The sequence below is a fragment of the Alligator sinensis genome, unplaced genomic scaffold (genome assembly GCF_000455745.1).
Source record: "Alligator sinensis unplaced genomic scaffold, ASM45574v1 scaffold73_1, whole genome shotgun sequence".
Lineage (NCBI taxonomy): Eukaryota > Metazoa > Chordata > Crocodylia > Alligatoridae > Alligator > Alligator sinensis.
The window spans coordinates 945095-967504 of NW_005841838.1; the positions used below are offsets into that span (position 1 = coordinate 945095).

General features: G+C 44.7%; 1 protein-coding gene across 2 annotated transcripts in view; it reads right to left on the reverse strand.

Moving 5' to 3' along the window:
* Positions 1-22410, reverse strand: part of CARHSP1 (calcium regulated heat stable protein 1) — a 60010-nt gene that overhangs the window by 15812 nt on the left and 21788 nt on the right. Inside the window, exons 1-3 of one of the 2 annotated variants that reach the window (XM_006015495.3) lie at positions 19229-19355; positions 12387-12579; positions 7951-8073 (exon numbers count right to left, since the gene is read on the reverse strand). In XM_006015495.3, the coding sequence (XP_006015557.1) occupies positions 7951-8073; positions 12387-12559 (296 nt within the window). In that variant the 5' untranslated portion in view covers positions 12560-12579; positions 19229-19355. Of the gene's footprint in view, positions 1-7950; positions 8074-12386; positions 12580-19228; positions 19356-22410 lie in introns of those variants that run through there. The other variant, XM_025203125.1, reaches the window with a different exon arrangement.

The window sequence follows — 22410 nt, forward strand, 5'->3', positions numbered from 1 at the left end:
TGAAGTGGTGTTTTTTAAAACTCACCGCTTCAATTTAGGGCCCCTGTTTTGTCTACATATGCCCTTAGAGCATCGACTGGATCATAGAATCTTCTCTGTTTGCTTGTTGGTATCATCATACTGAAAATCATTTCCAATGAATGGTTAGGAAGTTTTCAAAAAAGGCACCTGGCTTCTAAAATCACTTCATGCCAAAATCTAAGAAACAGAATAGAAACTAGGGGTGCACCAATAAAAAAATTTTTGGGCCGATATCAATAGCCGATCATTAATGAGCCATATGAGCCGATACCCTTCCTATTTCTGATATGTAGCCTGGCAGCTTGGAGAACAGCGTCTGGCTGGTAAGTCTGTTGGGAGGAAGGGGCGTGGTGGTGCAGGTCAAGGCCTCTGTGGTGAGGGAGCGTGGGGCTGGGGCAGGGGCAGGCTCAGCCCAGCCAGGGTGGGGCACGGGACAGAGCTATGGCTCATCCAGGCAACATGGTGCGGGGTGGCATGCCACCACTGCATGCACCCCCGGAGGAGGCATGAGGGGCATGTGCCCCTGGAATCTGCGTATGGGGAGAGGGTGGGCTGGGGTGGCACCAGGCTCTTCCCAATGGGGGGGGCTGGGTGGGAGCTGCACTCAGGGTGGGTGATGGCAGCACTGGGAGTGGGGGCTTGGAGGGGCCCCAGGCAAAATTTTGGGATGGCTGTAGCCCACCCCATAGCGCCCCCTCCCAGCACCACTACCACCCACCTGCAGCACCGGCCCAGTCCCCAACACCAGGAAAAGCCTGGCACTGCCCCTGGCTCCTGCCCACAGTGGCAGTCCACCCTTGGCCCGTGTGCAGATCCGTCTGCCCCTCATGCCTCCCCCAGGGGCGCACGCAGTGGCAGCAATGGCTCCCCCCCGAAACAAGCCATGGCTCCGTTCCATGCCCCGCCCCAGCTGGGCAACGCCTGCCTCTGCCCCAGCCCCACTCCCTCCCTCACCATGCGGGCCTCGATCTGATCCTGCCACACACCCCTTCCCTCCCCCCTCGCCCCTTCCCCCCAGACTTACCAGCTGTATGCTGCTCTCCAAGGTGCTGGGCTACATTCCTGGCCATGGTGCATGCTGCAGCTTCACCCATGCACGTGCATTTACTGGTGACATTATTGGCCACATTAACCAAAAAAAGTCAACTGCCAATAATGTAAATTTTCCTTTTATCAGTGCTGATATGATATGGACCAATGTATCGGTGCACCTATAGTACAAACCACCACTGTATTATGCATCACCCTGTGATTTCAGAGATGTTTCTTATCAGATGTTACTGAGTTTCCACCTAGACAGTTTAAAGCTGTGACTGCAGCACAACCACATGTCCCCAAGCTTACTTAACACTAGCAACTTGGAAGCTCTGGCAATATAGACGCAGCAGCCCAGGTTCCAACTGGCTTGAGGTTGTACAGGGACCTAGCCAGGGGTTGATCTACCTTCACAGAAGCTTGTGCTGCTGTGGCAAGGTTGTTCATTTGTAGACAGCTAAAGCAGAAGTCAAAAACATTCTCTTGTATTTACTGTAATTGAGAACTTGTGCAGATGCGAATTAATGAAGTTTCAGACACTATATATATTTGTCTAGAAATCTATTATGTCAAATGCTTATTTATTGAAAGGGAGACACCATAATAATAGGCTATTAGCTTCTTGCATGTTTTTACAAGATATACAGAAAAGATCAATCATTTTTATAAGCTTATGAGAAATATTGCACTATTCCTCATAATCAGTGGTGGCCAACCTTTTTCCTCCCTCAGGCTGGATGGACAGTGCTCAGTCCCTCCAGGGGCTGGATGCAACTGGTAGGTCCAATCTGGCTGCAGGGGCAGCAGGGAAGGGGCATGGCCCACCCCCTACCCAGCTGTACAGAGCTTGAGAATTTGGCAGCAGAGGAGGGGTGGCATTATTACTTGCCACTACTCCCCTGCCAAAAATTTTCCGAGCCCTGCAGACCAGAGGTTGAGCACTAGGGCTGTGGGAAATTTTGGCAGCCGTTTCATTTTGGAGGTGTTTTGGGCCATTTTTGCACCCAAAACACTGAATCTGAATCAAAACAGAAGGCTCAGAAACATCTCCGAAACAAAACAAGACATCCCAAACATTTCAGAAAATTTTGGCATTTTGGAGCTGGGCCGGTAGGGAAACAGCCGTACACTGGTGCCCTGCAGTGTGACTTGGCTCTTCAGGGAGCACAGATCCGTGCCAGGGGTCTGCTCACCACCGCTGCCTGCTCCCTGCTGCCCCGGTGATGCGGGGCTGCATGGGCTGGGCAGCAGTGGCAAGGAGACCCCAGCGCAGATCTCTGCTCACTGAGGAGCTAGGTCATGCAGCAGGACTGTGCTGGTCCCTGCTGCGTGACCTGGCTCTGCAGGGAGCAGAGATGTGGTGCAGCATGGGGCAGGCAGCAGTGGGGAGGAGGTCCCTGGTGCGGATCTCTGCTCTCTGCCGAGCCAGGTCACATGGCAGGGCAGTGCTGGTCCCTGCCGTGACCTGGCTCTGCAGGGAGCAGAGATCTGGGGCTGCACGGGGCGGGCAGTGGTGGTGAGGAGACCCTACCGGACCTCTGCTTCCTGAGGTGCCAGGTCTCACGGCAGGACAGTGCTGGTCCCTGCCGCATGACCTGGCTCTTCAGGGATCAGAGATCTGCACAGGGGTCTCGTTGCCTGCATGGAGGGCAGCAGCCCACTCCCTTCCCTGGACGAGCCATCCATGGCTCTGTCCTGCTCCCCGCTGGGGCCCTGTAGGCCCCGGCCAGGCTTTGAAACAGATTCTCCAAAACACATTTGGCTGAAACAAAACAGGACAGTGACCCAAAACACCGAAACAAATCACTGTCTTGTTCTGCACAGCCCTACTGAGATGGCTGAATCTGAAACTGAATCAAAACACAGCCGTTTTACACAGCCCTATTGAGCACCCATGTTCATAACAGTTGGAATAAACAAAAGAGAACTGGACAATCTTACCAAGACCTTGCAAGGGAAAACAAAAATAATAAGCTCAATGATTACATTCTATTTTTTTAAATTAAAAATCGTGACTTTCAGTTTCAGATTTAAAGAAATATTCATTTGTGGCAGAAAGCAGTCTGATTGTTTCTTCTCAAACAATGAATCGAGTCAATGATTTTATCAGACAGCAGAAGCAGTTTGTGCTTCCAAATCAGAAATCAAATGTTATCTGAAGTTTACAAGAGTAGAATAAATAAATCCAGAAAACACATTCTGTTCTGTCCCAAAAGGGAACATCTGTACTGCACAAAACCAGTAGCCAGATTTACCACTTCCAGACCAAGGCTCAATTGAGTTTACTTTTATAGAGTTTCACAAACTTGGAGAAGAGCATCCCATGATAAAACAGATGTAACATTGAAACTGGCACTACACTATCATAACTGAGTCACTAGAGTCCTACTGAGCCTGTATGGGCTGGTTATATAATGTTTCAAAATTAGCCATTCCCATTAATAAAGATTAGTTTCTAATTCACAATGAAAGGTGTTATTAAATCACCTTTTAGAATGGAGAGATAGTGATACCTTCAAATTCACTCATAAAAGCTATTTCCACCTCCTTGAAACATTTAGGATAATTAAAGACTACACAGTATTGAAATTTTCAGCACTTTGTTAACTGTACAATTTAACAAGAGAAAGGAATGTCATTTTTTTAAACTAGAGTTCTGACGCTGACTTTAATAGGGAATGTCTACATCAAAGACCCAAACCTGATTTTATTAATGTCAATAGAAAAACTGTCTTCAACAAGAGCAGAATTAAACAATACCCATATAAATCTTCCAGGTCCTACCAAACTAAGTACTAAGTTTGCTAACTCACTTTCAAATCAACACATATGCAAGTAAAACAGAGAGGAAGTCTGCATTGTAAGAGAAACAGACTGCCTAGTAAAAGCAGTGGGATCATCAGATGTGATAGCCAATGCTGGAGTGAAGCAGCAGCAGATAACTGAGAAGCAACACAGTCCACTGGAGCAGGCACTGAACTTTGAGATACCAGAGTTCAGTTCTCAGCTTTGCCTGTGTTTTCTGTGTGATCCTGAGCAGGTCACTGTCTCCCATCCCACCCTGTCTGTTTTACCTATTTAAACTGTAATCCTTTGATTTGATTTGTTGCTAAGCAGTCGAGCACAGTGAAGCCTCATTCCTACTTGGAACCTCTAAACATTACAGTAATGTGAAATGGAGCTTGAATGTGCCCACAAGTGATTACTGAGAGTAGTGCTTACTACAGTGAATAATCACTTCTGCAAGGTGTCACAGGAAGTATGTAATATTGCCAACCCCACCATGCGAAAAATCATGAGATGAACTCTTAAAAAAAATCAAGAGACTGACATGTAAATCACGAGATGCTATATTTGAAGTGTGTGTGTGTGTTGGGTTCTCTGTGAAGGTGTTGGGGGCTAGGGGTGTGTCTGTGGGATTTGAAGCCTGGGGGGGTCCCCGCACACACTGGCAAGACGTGTTGTACTGTGGGTCAGGAGTGAGAGGCAGCAGCAGGGCTGGGGGGGGCTGTGGCTTGGAAGTGAGGTGCAGACACACAGGGACAGATGCACAGACAGCACCTAGCTGTTAAGTGGAGGGGAAGGGGTCAGGGGGAGAGGGAGGGAAAAAAAAAATTGAGGCCCCCACAGTGAGGGAGGGAGTGGGGCAGGAGCAGGGACTGGGGTGAATGGGGCACTCGGGGGCAGGTCAATCAGAGGTGTGGGCATGGCTCCCTGCAGCAGTGCACATCCCCAGGGGAGGCATGGGGGGCACATACCCCCGGTGGAACAGGGGTGGGCTGCCCACTGTGGGCTCGGGGCTCTGTGCCCTGCTGCCTTTGCCCCAGGAGCTCAGCTGTGCGACGCCATTGCCACTCACTGGGTGGGTAGGAGATGCAGGGTGCATTGGCTGCGCAGCGCATCCCCTGCCTGTCTGGTGGCATGAAGCACAACGGCACTGAGCAGCTGAGCTCCTGGGCAAAGGCAGCAGGACACAGAGCCCCAAGACCACAGTGGGCAGCCCACCATGCCCCCATGGGGGTGCACGTAGCTGCAGGAAGCCCCCCCCACAGACGACCCACCCCAGCCCAGGGCCGCATTCAGCCCAGCCCCTGCTCCTGCCCTTCTCCCTCCCTCACTGTGGGGGCCTCGATCTCCCCCTTCCCTTGCTTCTTCCCTTCCACAGACTCACCAGATGGGGAAATCTGGAGATTTGAGGGTTCAATTGGGAGATCATGATGGAGTTACTTTGACTTAGAAATCCCAACAGTTGGCATTACTGGGTACGCACTTCGTCCCACGGTAAGAATTCTCACAGGCACAACTGAGATTTGTAGCTTGTGAGGAAAGGTGAGAGCAGCCATGATAGTTCTGTGCAGACTTTTTCATGGGAAATTTAGAAAAAAGGTTTCAAGAACTGCATGGCACATACACTTTTACAACAGAAGTATCAGTGAAACAGGAATGAGATGGAGAGAGCGCAAAACAATTTCATAGATTTCATAGACATCAGGGCTGGAAGGGACCTCGGAAGATCATCGAGTCCAGCCCCCTGCCCAAAGGGCAGGAAGTCAGCTGGGGTCATAGGATCCCAGCAAGATAAGCATCCAGTTTCATCTTGAATTACACAATTAGACACAGAATAATGGAGAAATTGATTTAAGAGGATAGAGAAAAGAAAGCAAACATGATACAAACTCAGAGAACTGTGAATAAAATGAACTCGAGTGGCTAAAAATGTGAAGAGAAGGATTTTTCTAGTGTTTTACATACCAAAGCTAGGAATCTGGGAAAAAAAAAACAAAAGGAATAAAAAATTCTCCCATATATCAAATGGCAAATTGATATAAATGGGTGCCACTGAAACCCAGCGGAAAGACATATTCAAGGAGGACAGGAAAACAGAGTATTTTACACACAGTACGACAGAGTATTTTACATTAGGGATGTGAAAGGTTAAATGATTAATCGCTTAACCGATAAGTGCAGTGATAACTGGTTAGCTTACTGGAGTCTTACTAGAATCTCTCATTCCTTGGAGTCTCAGACCAGCAGAGACTCCTTCTGCCTGAGGAAGGGTGACTGCGCCCAAAAGCTTCCTAAGAACTGTTTTTCCCAACTACTCAGTTGGTCTAATAAAAAATATCACATCTAACCATAGAATCTTGCCCATCACTTAATTGTTTAACTGCTATAGTGGTGGTTAAATGAATATTTTTAAAATGATATTTACATCCCTATTCTACATTCAAAGATAAGATTTTGTGTTTTAAGCTTATTGGTATTTCAGAATCGCAGGATCCTGAATGCATACAGACCAATGCAATAACAAAGCCCAGGAGGGCTACATACAGACTACTCAGTCAAACCAGAGAACAGAAACAGCAATGATCTGTAATGTGTAGAAAGAAAAATTGTGGTGTTATGGGGGACTTTAATATGGAAGACGTATACTGAAGATCTCCTGCAGCCAACAGTATATCATCGCTGCTGTTTCTAGAAACTGTGAAGGCAGTACATTTTTAACCCAAAAGTTACTATTCCTTTTTTCTGAACTTTATTACAACAAATAATGAAGAAATCTAGACTGAAAGCTAGGGTTATCCAGGGACCAGGAATTATGACCTTCTTACATTCAATATGGCAAAACAGATGGTCCCCGATTAATAAAAGATCCACCTGGTGATTCAAAAGAACTAATTTCCCCAAACTGAAAAAGAATCACAAGAGAAATTGATTGGAAGGGAAAATTTAAATAGAAAAAAGTCTGAAAGATAACTGGGGGTTCTTTGAGAAGACTGTGTTTATATGAAGAAAAGACACAGTCCGGCAAACAAGACACAGCATAAGTTTGGCTCATTCCATGATGACTGAAGGCAGGAAATAGAAGCAAAAAAATCTACTCTGGAAAAATGAGAAACAGTGGGAAATAGATTCAATTAGTATCTATTAGAAGTTATAACATATAGAAAACAGATAAAGGATGTTAAAGACATCAGGGGAAAAGTGTTTATCAAGACCACAAGGATTTTTAAAAAGATGTTACAAAAAAAAAAAAAAAAAAAAGAAATCTAAGACCTGGAATAGGCCCATCAGTAGGTGTTGATGATAAAATTGATGATAATGATGCACAAAAGGAAGAAGTATTTAATATTTATTTCTGTTCTGTATTTGGAAAGAAGTAGGATGATGATAGAAAAGTCAGGGTGATTAACCATTGCAACATGTGAGAAGGAAAATGGAGTAGTTTCTCCATCAAGAACATTTGTTTTAAAAATCAAGGCTGAAAACTATATTTTTAGTAAAGCACAAGTATTGGGCTCAATACAGGGGTAACATGGGCCATTTAATGGCTTGTAATATAAAAAGTCAAATTAGATCAGTTGATTCTCAACTAGGGTACCAAAGCACCCACAGTACTGTGAGACCCTTTCAAGGGTACTGCCACAAGCAGGTGAACCTGTCTCACATGACACTGTTTCCAGAAGGTGCAGACAGGGCCGGACTGTGAAGCAGCTGTGGCAGGAGGGGGCACTCCTGTTTGCATTAGGTTTACCTGATAAACTGGGTAAACTGAGGCAGTACAACAGTGTTTCTTAACCAAGGTGCTGCTAATTTCAGAGAATTACAGAAGGAACCTCAAGTTTACAACGGTTGAGAACCTCTGAATTAAATGATCAGACAGCCCCTTCCGGCCTTACATTCGACACATTTACAGTAGTGCTGGGAAAACAAAATAAGCAAGCAAGCAGCTTAGATTACTGTCAATGCATTTGTGTAACTGTTCCTTACTGAGATTAGGATGGCACATTACAACCTATTTTCCTTTATTATCTGAGCAAAATTTTAAAAAAACCCATGGAATGCAAGTTTGATTTACTTTATGGCCTCTTCCCTCTGACTTTAGAGACTCACTCAGAAATGTGTACAAAGATGTCTGGCCCTCCATCTGCAGGAGTAAGGAAGCCATGGCCTTTGGAACGACAGAAGCATTTGCAGACTCCTTTATAGACAGGACCTTCAGAGGCCCTCACAGTTCTGCAAAGAGAGAGGGATACAAATAAGGAAGTCACATTCAATAGTTACACATCAGCTTTCATCAAAAGAAGAGCTAGAAAAGGCCAAACAAACTACCATCATAGTCCGTTCAGTCATACATCAATTAACACACCCCTCTATGCCAACTGCTTTAACATTCACTGTCAAAAATGCACACACTTTACCTAGGACCTCACAAACCTTTTAAAACTGGTACAACCTTGATGTGAGTTTGAATTCACTCAGACAAAGGAAGGAAATGAACCTGGGTCTCCTAGAGTTGGATGACTTCCCTAGACTCTAGGTCAGCACTTCCCAAACCTTTCCTCAGCATGGCCCCATTTCTTCAGCATGGCTTCTCACTCCCAGTCTGCAGCCCCTCTCCCCCCAGGTACCCCTCACTCCTCACCCACTCCTGGACTTGCCAGTGCCCCTCACTTCTGACCCACAGCCCCCTAGCCTTGTTGGTGTGCCTCACTCCCAACCCGCAGCCCCCCACCCCACCCCAGGTGCCCCAGGTCCAGTGCCTGCAGCTCACAGGAGGCAGAAGCTGCTGTGGCCAGAGCAGAGCACAGAGCCCAGCTCTCCCCCACCAAACCCCTTTCCCCGTGGTAGCATGGCCTGTCCCCCATGCCCCTCCCACCGCGTTGCCTGTGCTCCCCCCACCCACTCAAAACATCGCATGTGCCCACCCCACCCTCCCCATAGACTTACCTGGAGGGAGCTGCTCTCCACTGCTGCACGCGGCACCCCCTGCTTCCGATCGCCCCCAGCCACTCCTCCTAGCCCCATGCAGCCCCTTGCAGGCTGGACCTCTGCCAGCTGGCAGGGAGCAACTCACATTTTTCTCCTTTAAAGGAGAAAATCCGAGGTTTTTTGCAGCAAATGGAAAACCTGAATCCCTGTTTATTGTGATCTCTTCTTCTGATGTTGCAAACCCAAATGGGGTTGGGAACCACTGCCCTAGGTTACTGTATAAACGAGTGCCACCACCGCACTGTGTATGAAGTCCAACCCATCAGGAGCTGAAGCCCCTCCCAGGAAAGAGACTGAAATGCTTAATTTCTGGAGCTCCACTGGGTCCACACACACCAGGCACCAAGCTCTGCCCTGTCAAAATGGAGATTCTTTTATACTTGCCCAGAACTTCAGGTGCCTGGGAAATGACAAGATCAAGAACTGAAGTATGTACTGTATGGACTTCAGGTACCTCCAAAATTAAGGGACAGGTGAGTAGGGGTTTCCAAATGTTATTTCTGGGCTCAGGTACTTAAATTCCACACAAGTCCTGCCTTATGCGCCTAGCTGATGCTTTGGATCTGGTTCTGTAGGTGACATGCCTAACATCTGGCTTTCAGCAAGTAAAGGACTATAGGAAGAAAGAAAGAAAACAAATAACACAGCAGGAAAAAAACTGTGATCTTATGTAAAAGCATAGTGGAAAGGCAAGATAACAGCTGAAGTATACAAGTTCTGTGAGACCTGAGGGAGATGAAAGCACTGATGTGATTGAAAAGGTATAGCTACTATTAAACAGGGAAGCAGCTGCCTATGAAGCCTGACCTAGTGCTAACACTTCTGCGTTTTCCACCTGGCAGCATAGCTTTGATTTCTGTACTGCTCCCCTGTGGAATCTAATCCAAAATTTGTGGGAAGGGACATTGCCATGCTTATCAATGCTCTGCTTTTGCTCTCCCAAACTCAACTACATTGCTGTTTCTCTGACATGCTCATTTCAGAGCTGTGGGCTGTGTTCGATTATGGCTCTCCAGGGCCAACCCTCAGTAAGTCATTCATATCGCCACTTGGATACAGGCATCTTGAAATGTATGATATTAGTTGGACATGGACTGAAGTCACCCAAAAAATCTGCCCTGTTCCTGAATCCCATATTTGAATCACAAGCCCCATGAGTAGGGAAAAAGGGGAAGAGAATCTTAAAACATGCCCAAGAGGAAAAATTGTGTCTATTAGCCATTCAGATTTGTAGCTCCAAAGGCTGCCTAAGAGCTTGATCTGGGTTTTGTTAACTGACTATTTATTGTAAAATGAATAAGCAATTCAGGAAGCAGGGGCAGGAACTTGGGCTCCACTCCCACTGGGCTACAGAATGAAGGCCCCCTTTTGTGCTCTTTCTTCCTGGCCCCACAAATCTTAGCTGAGCTTCAACAGGAAACTCCCATCCCAAACAGTTTGTATCACAGTGATTACTATTCTCCAAGGAGATGAAAGATAAGGGTTTGAATCTCTTCAGGCTGAGAATGCCATTTAATCCAGGGCTTCTACTTCTTGGGAAAGTGTTCTATCCTGTAAGATTTTACATGAGAGGTGAGCAGCAGCACTTTTTAAAAGAGGAAGCAATTGCAATTGATGAAGTGAGCTGCAGTTGACAAAAGCTCGTGCTATATATCTATTTTTGTTAGTCTATAAGGTGCAAATCTATACCGTCTTCTACTTGACTTCAGATTAACATGGCTAACTACGTCACAGTAGGAAAACACACAGGACAAACAGGTCAAGTTGGCTAAATACAGAAACACTTGAAACACTGAGAAGTTGAAAAAACAAAGCCTTGCAAGTGTAGTCTTTTTATTCTGCATGGCAGACCCTGGCTGTCTTTCAGCTCTTCAAAGTTAATGACAAGATTTCTATTGCTTTCAACAGGGTTCGATCGTGGCCTGCTGGTAAGATTTGTTTTTTATCACAGGTACTCAGCCAAAATAGCTAGCTTGTGAGCTCTTTGGAAAGAAGCTCCTGCAATATTTATTTCATGAGGTCACCAAACGAGTCTTGTCTTGGGAAAATGCTCAGGAGGTCTGCATTGCAGAGGGAACAAGGATCAAGAAAACAGTACAAGTCAGAATGTACTGGAGATGAGGGACCAAGTAACTCAAAACATGACACAAACTGTGTATGAAAGCCTCATAAAGACATTCAGTATCCAAATGAACTCAACAATACTGTGCTTACAGTTTGTACACCTTAGAAAGGGACTGTATTCTTTCAAATGAAACCATTAAAATTTGAATTTGTGCAAGCGCTGTTACATGGGTTTAAAAAAAAAAGCAGCCTGCAAAGCTGTAGAGCAGTAGATTATAGGGGTGCACGATAAAGATTTTTTGGGCCAATACCAATGGGCCTGGAGGGGCAGGCGGCAGCGGCGGTGCTGGGAGAGGGGCTAAGAGGGGGGCTAAGGCCACCCCAAAATTTGCTGTAGCCCCACCATGGCTCCCCTCCCAGGGCTGCTGCTGCTGCCTGCCCCAAGCACAGCCCTGGTCCAGCCCAGCCACCAGGAAGAGCTCAGTTCAGCCTACAACCTAGCCCACAGTGGCAGCCCACCCTTGCCCCATCCACAGATCCAGGGGGCACATGCCCCCCCCATGCCTTCCCCAGGGGTGTGCACAATGGTGGGACCCCTCCCTGGACAATCTGCAGCTCTGTCCCGTGCCCTGCCCTCCACCCCAGCTGTACAGCACCTGCCCCAACCCCACTCCCTCCCTCACTCTGGTGGCCTCGATCTGCCCCCCCCCCCCCCCCCCCCCCCCACACACACACACACACACCTCTTCTGCCCAACAGACTTACCAGCCAGACACTGCTCTCCAAGCTGTCAGACTGCATTTGTTGCCACGTGCATACTACAGCTGCGTGCATGCACGCAGCATTTATTGGCGATCTTACTGGCCACATCAGCCAAAAAAAGCCGATTCCCAATAATGTCAATTTTCCTTTTATTGGTACCGATATGATATGGACTGATATAGCGGTGCACCTGTACTACATTACCCTGAAAATCAGAATTAGACTGAGGTCCAAATGGCTCCAATTAACCACCAAACTTTCTTGGGGCCTGTGTAAGTTATTCCTAACCTATTCCAAGGTATGACAGGACAAGAGACAACATCAAAGAAGGACATGCCACTAGGAATGTCAAACAGCTCCAGAGATCATTGGATCAAGTGTCTGCAGAGATGAATACTGGGTGGGCAGGGAGGAACTGAATTCAGATGATTCTGGACACAGAATAGGAGATGCTTTTCAATATAAAAATCATTGGACTTCTCAGAAAGGAAAAAAATTGAAGTGCACTTCGGGCTCATATTGTAGAGAATTTATGAGAAAATGAAACTAATAGTAAGTGGAGTTGGATGATGATGAAATACTAATGCATCTTTAAGAACTACTCGCTAATTGCCCTTCAATTCTGTAGTGATCAACTTGCCCAAACAAGCAAAAACTTGGTCACAACTATTAAGAGATTCAATGAGAAGAGGAGAATTTTTCCCTTCCTCTTCTGTTCCTCTCATACTCACGCTGAAAATGTCCTGGTCCGTCGGGTTGGAAGAGGACTGGGAATAAGGTAACCTCGCATGGGAGATGGAGAGCGGTCCCTTGTTCTGCGGTGTTCAGGAATACGAAGAGAGCCTGGAGACGGTGGAGAAGTGGGGGACTGCTCCGGAGCTGTAGGTGTGGGTTCAGAAGACATTTCTGAAGCTTAAGTAATATCTACAGAGAGAAAAAATATTCTAATTTAGTACATGACAGATTTTTTTGTAAAGCCCATACTTTTAGTTGTGAAATAATGTGCCATTTCCTGCACCCTTATGCCAAAAATATTTAGTTTTTTGGCGTAAGGCTGCAGGAAATGACACATTCCTTCACAACTAAAAGTATGGGCCAAGGATATTGTCATGCGTCAGTGAGTCTATTTTTGATCATACAATTCTCACAAACTGTATTAGGAAATCCAATGGAAGCATGTTGTCTCAGACTTGCTGCTTGTTATCAGTGCAGCTTGGCTTGACTCACTTGACAGGTTAGTTGGGGTAAGAGAAGATGTGTGCATCCCTAAATTCTTGCCTAAAGCTTTATTTGAAAAAAGAAAAAGCCCTTCAAGATAGACGTAGTTGCCACGTAAATCAGGTAACAGGAAACACTAATAAGTGTACATCTTAAATCCTGTTCCTATCAGGGTCTTTGGTGCTTGCATCAGATCAGGATTCACAGCCTGGAACCCTTCTTTCCTAAAAATATGAGCCCCACATTGTTACTTTCAAAAATGCAGCAGGAGCCGTGCCTCTTGTCCCAAACACAGGGGAAGTGGTAATGATTCCCATTCTTTTATACAACTGGGGCACTTGAGCATTCTTGGACTTAGGCACCTAAAGTGAGACTGGCTCAAATTGCTGCTGTACCAGGCACAAGCGTAGACACTGGACACGAGAGCAGTTGATTTCAGCTTGAACAGCTCTGGAGTTTATTGTGTCACCTTAATAACCTCAGAACATGAAGAAAAAAAGAAGCTAACCTCAACAGCGACAGCTACTTTAAGCCTCTGCAAGGAACACAGCTGCATTCCCAAAGGACTGAACATCTACAATCTTCTAACCATCATCACACACAACTCCAAATATGCTGCACAGTTCTGCAGGAGATCTTCAGAAAAAACTTAGAGACCATCTCCTTCACATACTCTACTCCAAAAGAAATCACCTCAAGCAAAAAGTCAACACATGCTACAAGCACCTACAAGAATCCGGATATTTCCCCAAACATTATATAACATACACAGCAAGGCTACAAAGATTTATTACAGAATCCATCCAACACAAAAAGAAGAAATGGAACCAATTACTACAAGAGCAACTTTCCCAGCCACAAAACAATCCTCAGAAGAACACCACCAATACTGTACAACACTCCAACATCATACCCAACAAAACAGAAGGAACCAATCAAACCCCTAATATTATCAATCTCTCGAAGCACACACTTACCAAAGCTGAAAAATCTGTCCTTTCCAAAGCCCTTACTTTCTGTTCAGAAAAACACTCAAATAAAATACTACAGTGTAGAGAGCTAGAAGAATTTTTTCGACACTTCCGTCTGAAGGAATGTTTCTACAACCAAAATAATTTATCTGGTGACAACACTGAAAAAAAAAATCAACATTCAAAAATCCAGAAAAACCTCAGATTGGACACCTAACAGTGGATAAAATTCAAACCTCAATCACTACATTGACTGCTTCAGAGAAAGAATGAACAAAGAAATACTCAGCAAGGAACACCACTATAACAACCTCTCCCTCTCAGAAAGAAGGGTCATAGATCCAACCACCAAATAGTAATAAAACCAGCAGATAAAAGGAGGAGCTCTAGTTATCCTTAACCATGAAGACTACATAAAAGAAGCCAACAGACAACTCTTTGACACTATGTACTATAAAAACCTAGGGCAGGGGTGGGCAAAATGCGGCCTGGGGGCTGGATACGACCCGCCAGGCCATTCTATCCAGCCCGCAGCGCCCCTAAAAAGTTTAGAAAATTAATATTTATCTGCCCTGGACTGCCTGTCATGCGGCCCTCAATGGCTTGCCAAAACTCAGTAAGTGGCCCTCTGCTCAAAATAATTGCCCACAAATAAAACAATAAAACAAATTGAACTAGAGGAAGATCCTACTCCCCTTTTCTCCTCAAAACTCAGAACTACCATCACAGCATTTCCATCGGAACTGCAAGAAAAACTTCAAACCATGATCCCTCCTCTACCCAATCCAGGGACTTTTTACCTTCTCCCTTTTCAAACCATGGAACCCTAACTGAAGAAATACCAGGCTTCACCAAATCTATCTTAAAACCTCTAGTCACCCAAAGACCGAGTTTCATCCAAGATACAACTGATTTTCTGCAAAAACTTAAAAATATAGACCACCTTCCCAGCAATACCCTCCTAGCCACCATAGATGTCACTAGCCTATACACCAACGTCCCACATCAGGATGGCATCCAGCCCGTCTCAGATATCTACAAGAACAAGGTCATAACTCAGAGTACAGACCTCAGGACACCATGGAACGGTGGCCCCACAATATGCCAACCTTTTTATGGCTCACCTAGAAGAAGACTTCCTCAAGAACTTCATCCAAACCCTGTAGTCTCCGACTGATTTCCACCAAAAATTCAACAATCATCACCCCTCCATCAGACTATCACTTGAATACTCTAACACCAGCATTTCCTTTTTGAACAACATGATCAATATCCAAGATGGTAACATTCAAACGACCATATATAAGAAACCCACAGACCAACATACATATCTACACAAAACCAGCAATCACCCCAAATACACCAAGAAAGCTGTAATATACAGCCAAGCTCTCCAATACCACTGAATCTGCAGCGAGAATACCTGTGACCATCACCTCACTAATCTCAAAAGGACCTTCAGTCAACAAGGACACTCATCCAGAGAGACAGACTGCACTTTTGAAAGAGCCACACGGATACCACGTGAAGATTTACTGCAGTATAAAAAGAAAATCTTCACAAATCGCACACCATTAGTTATGGCATATCACCCTTCCCTGGAACCTATACGGAAAATCCTGAAACAATTGCAACCCCTCCTAGAAGAAGACCCAATTCTTAAAGAGATCTTTCCAGAACCACTCATCCAAGCCTTCAAACAAGCACCAAACCTCGCTAACCTCATCACCAGAAGCAAACTCCCTATCACCCAAACCACATCTATAAATGGATCCAGACCATGCCAAGACAAGAAATGCAAAACCTGCCAACACATCTCCACCACCCCCACAATTATTACACCCCATAACAGAGCCATCAGCATTCCTGGATCTTACAGCTGCACCCCCAGAAATGTTATATATCTCATCCAGTGCACCAAATGCCCCGAGGGAAAATATGTTGGAGAAACCAAACAACTGCGCACCAGAATGAATGCACACTGAAAATCTACCAAAGACAAGAATACCCAACTACCTCACTTCTCACAGGACTTCACTTCTCACAGGACAATCACTTCCTCTCCAGTCTCTCAGTTCTAATCCTCATGGGGAACTTACAAAACACCTTCTGTAGACGAGCCTGCGTAATTCACTTAATAAATTTACTGGATACAAAAAATCATGGACTCAATGTAGACATTAGTTTTATGACACACTGCAACCTGCCTGACATCTAATCCACCAGGCACCTCCCTGACAGCCTCTTTTCTACCTTGTACTCTACACTGAACACCTTTTTTTCCTTGTTCTCTTCTCCCTCCCCTTCCCCCCTCTGCCTCACCTTTTGTCTTTCTAATTCTACCTATTTACATTTTCACTGACATCCTGCCACTCTTTTAGCTTCTTTCACTTCTTGGGGTCTCAAAACAGCAGACTCTCCATGCCTAAAGAAGGGTGACTGCGCCCAGAAGCTTGCCAAGAATTTTTTTCCAACTACTCAGTTGGTCTAATAAAAGATATCACATCTTCTCAAAGAACCTTGCCTGCCTATGTCCTTAAACCAACACGGCTACAACCAAAAACCCAACTTTCACATGTAGATGCACCCAGGAGGTTGCATTTAAGACTAAAAACCTATTCTAACTGGAATAGAATATTGTTCAAACTATACAATGAAGCCCAACTCTCACCCTGCTCAGACGCCCACAATTCTTATCTCATGAATTATGTAGTGAATCCTTTGGGTGACATTTGAGAGAGAAACATTCTTGCTGTCAATGACAAGTTTCCATTTCCCATTAGCTCTTGTTGAAACTAAAGTATAAAATTAAAGTGGCCTCTTTAAAATGAAGACACCAGGGAACAAAACCTTTTCTGTTTAATTGCTCCTGGTGTCAAGAGAGTAAAAAGAAGAGAGGGGATAGATATGTTCCATTAAGCAACAGCCTGAACTTTTCACACTCCACTCTCAAGAGCACCGATGCACTGTTGGAAATTTATTCTGGGGCTTTTTTGAGGGGTTGCATTCTTTAGACACAGCTGCAATTTTATACATTTGTCAGTGTCAGTCCTGATGCAAATGGGCTCAATATGTGGCACGGATCAGTACAACATTGTCAAAGCAATAGGATTTTCTACACTTTCTTCCAAGTGATCTGGGCAAGCTTGCACTTAAGAAGTCAAGGTATCCTCATGAAAGGGTGAAAATTAAACAGGCCTGTAATTGTCTTTTTTTGGTAGGGTATGTGCATCCTCAGAAGTAGCTCAGCCATCATAAATTCTCTAATGAACCCTAAAGCAAAACTGAAAAAAACAAGACTTAGCTGGGATGATTTCATCAGGGATGATCCAGTCTTGAGCAAGGGGTTGGACTAGATGACCTTCTGAGGTCCCTTCTAGCCCTACAATTCTAAAAATAAAATTCTTATTCTAATAACATCCAACGTGACACAAACCTTCCTATTAGTGACAGTACAAACATTTAAACAAACACATGCTTCTACTTGTAAAGGCAGATTTTTTTCCCTCTCTGGCAGCATATGATAGCAAATTGCTAAATTCTGTACTTCCCCTGTATTTTTTTTTCAATCGGGGGCCAGAGGGAAGCATGAGAAAATAGTGGATGACCCACAGAGATATTAACTTTAAAAAAATAATCTGTGCCAGAACTTTATCCACTTTATCTTACTCCTGTGCTCTCTACACTACTGACATAATATAAAATGTGGGGACTGTCCAAACAAGGGCATCCAACTCATTTGCAATATAATGTGAACTCTGTTCTCTTACTCATGGCCAAAGTAGATGCATGTCCCCATCTCTCTATTATTTATGTTACATTATGTCCCAGAAGTCCTAAATCACAAGCAAAGCCCCATGTGCCAGTTTCTATATAACAACCACACAACCAGAGAGGCAATGGTCTAACTTAAAAAACCATGGAATGAACAAAAGGAATAGAGCAGAGGAGAGCTACAAAGCACTGCCAGATGATTAAGACTCTGCATCTGAAGAAATGAACTTCGGTCCACAAAAGCTTGTGCACTCTTTTTCTATATATATATCCTATTTAGTTAGTCTATAAAGGTACAATCTTCCCTGCATTCTCCATGTCGAAGTCTCAGAACTAAACACAATTTCCCAGATTTCAGTCTTTGGCAACATCTCAAATGTCACTAAATCCCACTGGACCAGATTTTACAGGGAAATCCCACAAAGTTACATATTTTCCCCTTAAATTTCTTCCATTTTTTGCATAATGCACCTCATGTTTTATTAAAATTATTTATGCTATATTAATAATTTCCTGGATCAAACCCAGAATAGTATTCATATTTTAAAACACATGTTTGTTAGAACAAATCTTTCAGACTATCACTACTGAAATAAATAGGAGGACACTCATTGGCACATAAGTATGATACCATTAGCAGGTCAATTTTTCGAAGTAGAAAAGTCCCATCTAAAAAAAAAAATCACTTAAAATGTTGCCCAGCTGCTGTACAGATCATCATTGTTTCTGTACTCATCAGAAAGATTGAGCCTAGCTGAACAAATCAAAACACTTGGGAAATGATGCTCTAAAAGGCTTCTTCATTTCCAGCTTCTAGCTTCATTATACTAATAATCCTGAACTCCTAACTTCTTAGGAACCACAAACTAAGTAGATATATTAGAAAAGAATATGGCAAAAATAACATTCTTAAATTCAACACCGTAGCTCTTCTTCAGACGTATCTTCTTCACTGTAAATCTTCCACTGTGAAAAACAAAGTATTTCCACAACACTTATTGCAAGTGAAAAATATTGTGGCAAATTGGCCCTACAAACAACACCAACTCTGTAACCCCCAAACCACTGGGTGACGATAGCAATCTTATCCACTCAACGACAACAAGGGAAGAAGTGCTTTGGTCAAGGTCAGTTAAGTATATTTTTGTAGTTCGTAGGAGATAATATTTCTTTATCAGGAGCAAGACTACTGAAAAGATATTTAAAGTTGTCCTTCTAAAGTTTATGGCAATATTCTGAACCGTGACACAAAGCCCTGAAGGGACTAAACAATCAAAACTAAGATAAATACCAACATCACTTGGGTTTCCAAAGGAGTGTAAGATTCTTAACTTTAGCTTTGCCGGTCTCTTAGACTGGTTTTAAAATCCAAGCCCAATAAATTGCTTTATCAAGGCACTGACTGAAGGAAATCTGGTAATGGCCTTTTTAGTCAAACTTCCAAACAGAATAAGGGAATAATTCCCCAATCAAGTTCTTCCAAACAGACCCCAAATGACTATTTCTGATAAAATAATTAATGAGAAAAAAAGTTCATACTGAATGTTCATACTTGTTTACTAAGATTTAGAGTTAACGTTATGAATGTAAAATGACTGAAGATAACTCACCATCACTCACTGATGCTGCCTGAAGACTCAACATACTGCACATCACGTTGCTTTAGAAGCTTTTTCTTGGTGTTTTATAAAAAGGGTTTTGGGGGGGCAGGGGGTAAGTGTCTCTTCCTTATGATCCTCATATAGCTCTATTCATAGCACCATAAAATGAATATTGATGGTACTTTTGCAAGGCAGGAAGTACTAACTCCATTTTATGGATGGAAAATAGTAGTTCAAAGATCAGGTAATTTCCTCACAGTCACACAAGAAGAAAATGGTAAATGCACAACCCAAGTCTCTTGAGACCCACTCTCATTTTTTGTCCATACAAGGAAATCTATCTGACAAATATACAGCTTTGCATAATTTTCAAGTCTCTTCAGAGATTTTGCTGAGTTTTTTCTGCACCCAAAGCAAAAATCATACCCCTCCAGGCCAACAAACTGAATCCCTACAGAGGCAGGTGGCTCAAGAAAAAACAAATGATTTGTTTTACAGGTTGGATCTAACCACTGTTTTCAAAAGATGAGACTGAAATTTGTATGCCTACATTTGAATTATCTTTTAAAATATATTTAATCAAAAAGATGCTTTAACTCTGGGATGGACCCTGCTTTATGGAGTTAGCCAGCACTGATCTGCATGCAGGGGGACCACTGGAAGTCAAACCCCGAGCCAGTAAGCAGAAGAAGACCACAGCACCACCAGGCAGCTGGTCAATCACCAGCCCTAGTCCAGCCTGGTCCCTTGCATGAGGACACTGATGATGAGAAATCAGGCAACCAGAAGAAATCTATGAGAACTGGGAGTCCCTGACAGGGGGACTATAAAATCCCTCCTACTTTCTGTGGGATTTATCCCAGCAACAACACTCCTGTGTGTGCTCCTTGAACCTCTGCCTTGCTCAACTGAATCTAGCTCTGGTCCTGTTTGCTCCTGCCTACTCCCAACCTTGCCATAATCCCTGCCCCTGCCTTGTTTGGATCTCCTGGCTCTGATCTACCATCAACCCTGACCACAAAACCACCTCATCCCTTGGCTTGATGACTAGGACTGAAACAGGTATCTGGTGTGACCCTAATCTGCCTACAGTGACTCATTAAAGTGACTGCCAATGGTCCAGTTTATCCAGACACTACTGATACCTGAATATCTTAATTGAGCCATAGGTGGATAGACAGCACTGTTTCAATCAGTGGAAGGATAGAAAGAAGAAAAAGATGGACTCGGGATTAATGTTCACAACTGAGCCAGGAGATCTACTTTCTGGCGAGACTGGTATCTCTGTGTTTGGCCTTGGCCAAATGATGTTAATTGATTTTGGCTCAGTTTCCCCACTATACAATTGATTTTAACCATACTTCACTTCATGAAGTTGCAAAGCTTAATTTATTGCTATTCAGTTCCAGACGTTATGGTAATGAGTACCATACAAATCCCAATAGGAACAGAAGGAAAGTGAAGATTTCAGATACAGATTTCATGGAGTTGACTGAAAAATAAACCCATCTGTTTTAAAAAATATAATCTAGACCACAGAATCATAGGAAATTAGGGTTGGAAGGGACCTGAGGAGGTCATCTAGCCCAAACCCCTGCTCAAAGCAGGACCATCCCCAACTACATCATCCCAGCCAAAGCTCTGTCTAGCCAGGTCTTAAAAACCTTCAAGGATGAAGATTCCACCACCTCTCTGGGTAACCTGCTCCAGTGTTTTACTACCCTCTTAGTAAGAAAATTATTCTTAATATCTAACCTAAAATTCCCTTGCTGCAACTTGAGACTGTTGCTCCTTGTTTTGTCATCCGCCACCACTGAGAATAAAAAGCTTCATCCTCTTCTGAACCTCCCTTCAGGTAGTTGAAGGCTACTATTAAATCGCCTCTTAGTCTTCTCTTCTCCAAATTAAATAAACTCAGTTCCCTCAGCCTTTCCTTAGAAGTTATGTGCCATAGTCCTCTAACCATTTGTGTTGCCCTCTGGACTCTCTCCAATTTGTCTACATCCCTTCTGTAGCGGGGGGTCCAAAAGTGGACACAGTACTCCAGATGTGTCCTCACCAGTGCTGAATAAAGGGGAATAATCATCTCCCTTGACCTGCTGGCAACGCTTCTACCAATGGAGCCCAGGATGCCATTGGCCTTCTTTGCAACAAGGGCACACTGTTGGTTCGTATTCAGCTTATTGTCCACTGCAACACCCAGGTCCTTTTCCGCAGAGCTGCTGCCCAGCCTGTACTGCTGCATGGGATTGTTCTGTCCTAAGTGCAGGACTTTGCACTAGTCCCTGTTGAACCTCATGAGATTTCTTTGGGCCTAATCCTCCAATTTGTCTAGGACCTAGACTCTAGGTCACTCTGAATCCTAGCCCAGCCCCCAGCATATCAACTACTCCCCCCCAGCTTGGTGCCATCTGCAAACTTGCTGAGGGTGCACTCTATGCGATCTTCCAGGTCACTGATGAAGACACTGAACAAAACTAGCCCCAGGACTGACCCCTGGGGCACTCCATTTGATACCAGCTGCCAACTAGACATTGAACCATTGATTACTAGCCTCTAACCCCGATGCTTAAGCCAGTTTTCTATCCACCTTACAGTCCATTCATCCAACCCATAGTTCCTTAGCTTGCCTGCGAGAACATTGTGGGAGACCGTATCAAAAGTAGGGGTGCACCAACAGAGATTTTGGGGGCCAATACCAATAGCCAATTTTTAAGGAGGCATATTGGCTGATACTGAACCGATTTCCAATACAGCTGCATCCAGCTGGTAAGTCTGTAGTGGTGGAAGGGGAGTAGGGAGGGAGGGGAATGGGGGGGGGGTCCCGGCGCTGAGGGAGCAGTGGGGCTGGGGCAGGCACTGCACAGCTGGGGGAGGGGTAGCGGATGGAGCCATGTCTCATCCAGGGGGCGTGGTGAAGAGAGGGCAGCTCCCATCGCTGCATGCACCCTGGGAAGGCATGGGTAGGGGCACGTATCCCCTCTGGATCTGCACAGGGCAGGGCAGGGTAGGCTACAGATACAGGCTGGGGCTGGGGCTGCACCAAGCTCTTCCTGGTGGGGACTGGGCCAGGCTGTGCTCATGGCAGGCAGCAGTGGCGCTGGGGGTTGGGGCTACAGAGGGGGGTGCAGGCACACCAAATTTGGCCATAGCCCCCCCAACCTTCCCACCTCCCAACCTAAGCAGAACCC